This window comes from Thermoascus crustaceus (genome assembly GCF_041956765.1).
Source record: "Thermoascus crustaceus strain CBS 181.67 unplaced genomic scaffold VTN00scaffold_6, whole genome shotgun sequence".
In the NCBI taxonomy this organism is placed as follows: Eukaryota; Fungi; Ascomycota; class Eurotiomycetes; order Eurotiales; family Thermoascaceae; genus Thermoascus; species Thermoascus crustaceus.
This window is the reverse complement of record NW_027192532.1, coordinates 1,805,551-1,814,023: the sequence shown is the minus strand read 5'-3', so window position 1 is coordinate 1,814,023 and position 8,473 is coordinate 1,805,551. Positions and strand designations below refer to the sequence as shown.

Below are 8,473 nucleotides of genomic sequence, written 5' to 3'. Positions count from 1 at the left end.
AAGATGGAGAGAGATGTACAGTCCCAGACAGGTGGGTGGCCGGGCGTGGCTCCACGATCGTGCAGCTGCGGTCTAGCCAGCGCGGGGGCGCCGTCAGGTTGGCACAAACAGTGGTGACGGGACTGGCGCCGGCCGCTATCGAATGGTTTTGTTCGCAACGGAGGGGATCAACGGCAACGTGGTTGACAGGGCTCAAGGATGAGCGGGAGGAGGCCGAAGGTCGAGCTTCGGGGCGGCTGAGGCGATCCCTGGGAAACTCCTCCGCGGTGGATAACCTGCCAAGGGCCAGCGTTCATCCGCAATGCGATCTAGAGATGTTGGTGTTGATAGATGGGCATGTGGAGTAGCGGCGACGACGATCCTCACGCCGTGGAATGTTGATATGTTCCCCTGTTTGGTGGAGAAGGGAATAAGCTTAGAGATCCGCTGGGAGATCGTAGAGAATTCTTTTCTTATTCATGCAGCGGCTGTTTTGGTCCACCGCACTCGTCGATGTCTGCGTCTTTGTCTTGGTGGACGAGGCGCTCCTTGCGTCGCGTGCCGGGAAGGATGATAAAGCCAGGCCAGTCACCTGTCCGACATGACCATGAGAGACGCGAAAGCGAGCGAAAAATAGAAAACGCAGGAGACTAACATGATGGGGATTCCCGACTGGTCTCTTCTTTTTTCCTTTTTTTTTTTTACTTCTGTCTGCGTGCTCTCCGATCTCGTCGATCTCTTTCTTCGTCACGTCGATGCGTTTCTAGTACCTAGGAGCTCGTCCGGTGGGCCGGAGAGCCATGGACCAGACTTATCTCAGCATCGCTGGGTCGATAGGCCATCCCAGGCCATCCCAGACCATCCCAGACCCTGCCCCAGCTGGGCGCTTCGAAGGAGGCGGGAGAGGCTGGATGGGTCTCTCGCCAAATCGAGGCACTAGGCGCTCGGCTGGCTGGACGGATCAGCGCAAAGACTGGCAACGCACAGCGACGCTGCTCTGGCCAGCCAGTGGCCAGCCGGGGGCCAGACGCCCCCCCAGGAGAGAAAAAAGCCTTTAGGATGCCGCACAGACTGGAGTGGGAACAGCGTGCATGGCCGGAGCTGCCCGCGACGCCTGCAGACCTGCGTGCTGCTGCAGCGCGATCACAAAGACAGAAAGGCTCCTCAGCCTGGTACCGCAAGCAAAGACCGGGGGTCCATGGCCACGACCTGGTTGGCCGCGGTATCAGAATACGAGCGAGTCTGGAGCGTTTCGCCTAAGTCCACGGTTGACCCGGGCAGACTCGAGAGACCGCAGACATGGTTAGAGTCGTGAGTGTCTATGGGGCCCAGAGGTCAGACGATATGATTTAGGAACAATGGCCGAGTAATCAGGTTTCAGTTCGGAGATGACTTGGTCACTGAATTATTATGACAGACTCAATGCTCCGCCCGATAGCTGTCTTGGCTGTCATGGCACGCCTTTGCCGGGAGATTAATCCGCAGGGAGATGCGATTGATAAAGTTCCTGGCATGGTGCACGCAATAGCATTGTATGTATCCCACTATACTACTCCACGCATACGCCACCATGTCTTGAGATCCATTGCTTCTCTGGATGAGCAGAAGCAAAAATCAGAAAGCCAACAATTTTGACTGATCGCGACTGGTCGCCGCTAGACCGTGGATATCCCTGCCTACCATGCGCTTTGCACAGAACACTAAAGAATAGTGGCTCTCGGAAGAACCGGTGGGAGAACCAGGGTCCGCAGGTCAGTTCTTCATTCAGGCTAGGCCGGCGTTGGCACACATGGTCCACTGGTAATATTATTATCGCTGGTTCTCCCGGAAGAAAGGCACAGGCGCAAGCCAAAAGTCAAGTGAGCAGCACAGCGCCAGTCTGTCGGTGTCGGACCAGCCTGTCAACGCTAGTCTGTCAGATCTCGGTGGCGGCGCGGATGACAGGAGCCTCGAAAAAAGATCGAACATACTCCGGCTGCCGTCCCTTTCACCCTTTCAAATCTGTCTTTTTTCTCAATCCCATTTTAACAATCCCTCAAAAATAAAATCCCGGTTGTGATCTGGATTGAGAAAAAAAATGATGCAAATCGGGTATGCTTTGCACCCAACAAAGAAACCCGCCAACCGCCTTCTTACCATTTCTGTTAAACCCTGCAGAGGCTGTTCACAAAGAATGCATCATCATCGGGATCCCTCTGCGCATAATGCGTCTTATGTGAGGGGTTAGAAGATTCCTGTTGTGTTCATATCAGACTGACTGGTCAGTTCATACCGCACAGTAGAAGCGTCTTGCTACTAATGCCGACGGTGGAACAAAAATAACAGCAGATAAGGCCTCCTTCTGTTTTGTAATTAATTCCCCTTTGCACGTCTCACCTCATCATCGTCATAAATCGGATCCCGTAGAAGCGCTCTACTGCAGCGCTCACGCGGCTATGAAATCTAGCTTAGCTTCGTACCTACTACGCTATTTGCCCCCGGAACTGGTTGGTGCCAACACATAGCCATCTGAAAGGGGGAAGCACTCGATGCTTGAGTGATCACAGCGACCGATCGAAAGATCCACTGGGATGCATGTGTGCTGTAGCTACGGCAGCCTGTGCAGTACGGGGCTCGAAATGCTCCAGCTTCTAAGGCCCTTGAGTTGCTTGAGTTGCTCCGAGATCCGTACGGGGGGCTCGGATGGAAAAGGCCTGAGAGGCCCCCTAGCAGGTCACAACATTCCTTCTTAGCTCTGTCGCATCGTCTTGGCTGCACTGTTGAAGCTGAGCCTGCACGCTAAGTCGCCCTGAAGCAGAAAATCCTAAATGGTACCACCTAAACAATTGTGCGGCAGAGGGGGATAGTGGCCGATCGTGAGAAAGCTGTGCGCTGCAGTTGTAGATAGCTATGCGATCTCACAACCAAGGAGCCCAAATCACCTTATCGTGACTGATCGTAATCCTCTGCAGCTAAAAGGGGCTAATGATACTCCGTAATGCGACCGGCTGGATTCCGTTGAAAGTTGGGTAAGTTGTGTTAACTGAGGATAGTTAGGCCTCGAAATTTCAGTTGATCCGTTGGTTAGAGGGGTTATTCAGGTGACAGGACCGTCCCCCGGGTTGGGGCATCTGCTAGCTGGATTGGAAGCTCTGCGCACACACAGCTGCAAAGACCACTCCACTAGAATCGATAATTCTTTCCGCATGGCACAGCGAACACCACAAAAAGAAAACAAGACCGTCTTACGCGTTGCAGTTCGTAAAATTGTGTTGATCTCCTAATGATCTTCAAACCTCTATTGATCTATTCTATGGCGGATACTCAGGGACCCCATAAAAGCTGGACTTCGAGGGCCAGGAAGCCAATGGACGCTTCACTGGACACGAGGGCGGTCACAATGGGAAACGAATTCATGGGGCCGTCAATAGCAGACGGGGACGAAAGCTTATGGACCAAGTGCCGATTTGCTGGTGTCATGCGCAAGGTTCCGGGCGATACCCAGAAGAATGTGACAGCACAGACGCGGATCTCCCTGTCCATTGTGTTGCTATAATTATTATCGGAGGAACTGTGTAGAACCCGCAGCGTCTTCCGGACAGAAGTATTCCGTACGCAGATGTACCACTCAGGGGCAGCTCCCTCCGTCGATCAACAGGACATGATGCGTCATCGAAGCTCGTTTGGCTATTATATTCCGTACAGGACACAGGCCCTCAGCTCAGCACTTTGTTGCCGATTCTCATCGGGGCTAACTAAGCTTCGTGGGCCCAGGGCCGCGGCCCGCGTTGGATGGCCGTGCACCGCGCGGCTTCATTTCCCTGACACAGACGATCTGTCAGAATATCATGATCCAAAGAAAGTCAGTTACCTTACTGAGTAATTGAGGAACATTGGACCGCCTGGGTGGTGAGGCCGATCATTCTCCAGGCCCAGACCGCATCATCAAATTCTCGCCGTCCCGGACATGCGTGGGAAGTTTGCCTGGAACTTGGCCCCTGTTAAAAGGCAAAAAGGCGATTCTGGACTGACCCATACCACACGATTGATTCTCTAGCTGTCCTGTATGCGACTACCATTGGATAGAGTATTTTCGGGATATGCCTTTCGCTCTGATGGAGAACCGTACTTTCTCCTATCTTCGCCGGTGTCAGGTTCCACCATGCCCGAGAGCACTAGCTTCCTTATTCTAATCACGTGAGTAAAAACGCACAAGCCCGCTGGTTCCCCTGCGCCGGCGCCGCGCTTTTTCCCCACACCTGGATTGGATTACGGACATGCTACACATCATACAGTACAGGCAGCCAACGGCAATGTATAGCTGAAACGGCTACCTGAATCCTCATTAAAAAAATTTCCTAGTTGATTAATCTCTATTAATTCCGGAGGGGTCTATCGGTAACGGTGACGTGAATGCCGCGCTAGATTGCCTAAGCGGAGCCACTACTACCAAACGGTGAACTGTGGCCATTGGAAGTGTGGAGGGGACTGGGGACGATGTTTTTCTCTGCTCATGTGACAGATATTTACTTCTTGCCTCAATTGCCGCAGATTGTAGGGGTAGATCGTCTTAGCTTCATTTTTTGGGGGCTTGAACATATACCGTTGTCTCCATAAGAAAAGCCATTCCCGAGGTCCAACTCTGCTCTTTACACGCTTGTGACTCCCATTCTTAATTTTCCTTAAGAGACACAGCAGCTAGTTATCTAATGCTTATAAATCATCATAGATGCCATCATCCCCTCTCACAGAAAAACAGCTACGACTTTCTGTTTGCTTACAGCAGTACATGAAAAGAACTAAATGCAGTTCTATTCTCTAGGAGTCCGGATATGCCTTCTACCATCTGCAACGTGGTCCTTTTACTTCGTGCTATTTACTTTTAGATATTCAATACAGGTCTTTTGATTTTCCTCGTGATAGAGCAGGAGGTGAATTGCAGCACGGAAGCAATCAAAAAAATTTTTTTTCAATGACAATAAAAAATAATTGAATTCTGCTATGTAAACAGTGTCCAACGGACTAAAATGTTGTGAGAAGGAAAAGAACAACCTGCAGAGGAATCCAGCCATTGTCTGTGCGTGTTCCTTCCCTCGACATATCCAAACCCTTCAAAAACCTTTTGAAACCCAGCTTCTACGCTTCGAGGTTACATTTTTCAGGTGCTATCCGAGTCACTAGTTTTTAGTTGACCCCGTGAGGCCAAAAGAAGGAACAAAAGATATATAGATATCATAAAAAAAAGGATAGGATTGTTAGACTACCAGATAACCTAGTGTCAGACTGCGCGAACCTAGTAATCCGAAGGCATGATGATGAAAGCTCTGATTATTCGAATCTACCTAACTAACTGACTATTCTTATGGAATTAGGGGCTAAGACCTTCCGAATATTTCTTTATTTAATGATCCCGAGACCTTTCATGAAATATGAAAGGATATAATAAAGGAAAATAGGCAGTCTTGGGTATAGACAGTATGATTCCTTTATTGCAGGGATCATGACCTTCTGCAGATCCGAATCGGCGTGTGCTGACTAGGCTGATAGGTCTCTTGGCATACCACTAGGTTATAGTGGTAATATTCGGCTGACACCTAGATACTGTTATTAGGTATTCTACAGAAAATTTATTGCCTAGTGAATGTCCATGAACAGACGAAAAATCGGTGAGGTCATGTGACTTGATCCTATCTAAGCTATCTGATAACAACAATAGCATCATTGGTCTAGTGGTAGAATTCATCGTTGCCATCGATGAGGCCCGCGTTCGATTCGCGGATGATGCATTGACCCCCATCCACCACAATGGTGGTGGTTACTCTTTTTGACCACCTTTTCTTCTCTATCCGGTTATAATTCTTCTCTTCGCCTATCTTTTTGATGATCACTGTAGTGAGCTTGTGAAAGTCTCTTCGGCATTGTCTTGTTGCGTCCGTCAATTTTCCATTTCTATCACAAGAAGAAAAGGGATACAGGTAGATAATTGCTCGCTGATGGATAGTATTAAGACTTTTTTTGGCTAAGGAAAGAAAATATGAGTAAAGACAAGACTCCATGATGAAATAACACCTACACTGCAGCACAATTTCAGGACAGAAAGAAGAAAATGAACACAGGTGTCGTATCAATAGTGATGATATACAGCAGATTCGACTATACTACAGAAGAGACTCACCCACGTCCAAGACCACGACGGAGGGCGCCACGATCACACAGGGTTTTACCTATATATTTGATAGGTGTCTTATTTATACAATTTGACTTTTATTCTTGGAAGTGGGATACATACATACCCCGCTGATTAGGTGGAAAAGGGAAGGACGAACCTTACTCCACGAAATATATAAATATGTATCCTTATAGGGAACTTGCACATTGACATAGGCGTGCGAGACATTCTTTATTCTGGTAAACGAGAAATTTAGTATTATAACATTATAAAACATCGTTAGCAACTTGCAGCTCATTGCATAGAGCAAATGCAATTATTGTCCCAACCCTGGAGTCAATGGACGGTTAATCATGTCGAAGCAGGCACATCGCCTTCCTCCCGTCTTATGTCCTGGCATGAAATTAAATCGAGAAGCAGCAGAGCACGCAACAAAATGCTCATATTCACCTCCCTTTGGCGCCCCCGGAAGTCCTTCTCTTCTTACTATTTCAGGGATTTTGAGTCTTGTCACTGCCTGTTCTATGCTAGGCTTCGGCTTCATGCTAGGCTTTGGTTGCAGGGTAATCACAACAACTCCTTGCCCCCAATGGTGACTTGATGTTCGACTGATTGCACTTCAAATTGAGACACAGGCATGAATGTGTACTCGCTCTTCGTCGGATCGTCTGAAAGGGGTGTTACGTACGCCGCTGTCTCCCACACCCAAGAGTCTCCCGGGCAATTGGCGACAAGGAGGATTCCATTGGAATAGTGCATGGCATCTTTTACACTATCAGTGAAGCTCCATACCATCTTCGTTGTTATGGTTTTGCCCTGGGAGACGTAGCTAGTTGTCGCGCTCTCGAACGCAAATGTGAGCGATTCGCTAACGGGGCCTTTGTTGAGAGGGCACTCGAGGAACTCGATGCCAAAGTGCTCGAGCCCTAGCTGATAGATGTCATCTGCCCGCTGAACAGTTGCGATTTCGGCATGATCGACGTGCGGGGGAGTGCTTGCATGGCGGCAGACAGCAGGCGATTCTGAACGTCGCTGAATTTATGAAGTTCTATGGCGACATTTTCGAGCTGTGTCTGAACGTCCTGGTTGCGATGAGGCGGGTTTCATCATAAAAGATTTCATGAAGTACGGATCCTGCGGCGTATACGTGCCCCATTTGCTCATCCAGATTTGCTGAGCGATGCTGGGCTGGTCGACAGGGAAGGGAGTTTGCTCTATGCCCGTGTACTGGAATATCTTCATGAAAACCAAGCGAGCGAACGATGCAGTCGTCCAATCGTATACACACATCGCAAGGTGGAGACTGAAATGGGAGAAGGGAAAGAGTCTTTCACCAAGCGCCTTGAGCTCCTGCACCGTCTTCCCTGCACCCTCAGGTATATTCTGATACGGTACATACTTCTCCGCGATCATCTTGTCGATGAAGGTGGCATCTTCTTTAGATACTTCTGGCAACGGCTTGAATTTTCCCGGCACGGTTGTGGATGGAGTGTAAATATCTGTGTCCTAGTAAGCTGCTGTAAGGACTATACAAAGACGTTGGTAACCATGCCCTTCTCAGTAGTTTGCGACTTGTCCGTAGAGGGTGGAATCAAGCCCACAGTAAAGCCACCACCCAGCTTTATTTCGAGAGGTAGCTCAAGCCATAGTGCTGCTTTATTACTAGAGCCGACTGGGACGGAACGGCCTTCTGAATCTTGGCTAGACTGCAGCATTGAGCCATTGGCGTCGAGCACTATCATCTGAGGTAAATGTATCTCAGTCAGGTCGAGGAATCCCTGCTGATCAACGATCAACCGAGACGACACGCCATGACCTCCCCGAAGGGCTTTTATGGGAATCCCATCGCTGAACCAGAGCTAAAATTCGGTAGGAAACTTAGCAAAAAACCGCATGCTGATTAGATAAGTAGTGTCGTACAAGTTAGAGACGACGAGCTTGAGCTGGGATGAGTGAGGTTTTAGGGAAAGAGATGTGTACAACTCGAAAGTTGAGATGAGGGGCACACGCTTGTCAGTGATGAGCTGGTAATTGCAAATCACTGTAACCGTGACATTGTCTAGGATCATCATCACCCAATCACTTGCTAGGATCCAGACACCTGTCAAAAAGACCCTTTGCATTATAGCTGCTTAGATCCAAATTGTAAAAAAAGGATCCTTTTGAATTGTGAAAATATTATCAACCGATTATGATCTCAGATCTTATGCTTAATGCAACTAAAGGCGCGAGTATACGTACATATATTCAGACCAGACACCTAGTTTCGAAGGCAGCGATTTCAATATCAGGACGCCGAGATATATATATATATATATAGATATATAGATATATAGATATGTCTTC

General features: G+C 48.7%; 1 protein-coding gene and 1 non-coding gene across 2 annotated transcripts; one reads left to right on the top strand and one right to left on the bottom strand.

Annotated features, from left to right (window-relative positions):
- Nucleotides 1-5,673: 5,673 nt before the first annotated feature.
- On the top strand, nucleotides 5,674-5,744 carry VTN00DRAFT_t162. The gene has a single exon. It is a non-coding gene; the product is annotated as a tRNA-Gly (tRNA).
- A 1,421-nt stretch (nucleotides 5,745-7,165) lies between these two features.
- Nucleotides 7,166-7,842, bottom strand: VTN00DRAFT_8937 (uncharacterized protein; the record flags this gene model as incomplete). The annotated part of the gene is made up of 2 exons (XM_069435841.1): nucleotides 7,166-7,626; nucleotides 7,680-7,842. 2 exons carry the CDS (start codon nucleotides 7,840-7,842, stop codon nucleotides 7,166-7,168), a joined length of 624 nt encoding a protein of 207 aa, XP_069285747.1.
- Nucleotides 7,843-8,473: the final 631 nt, after the last annotated feature.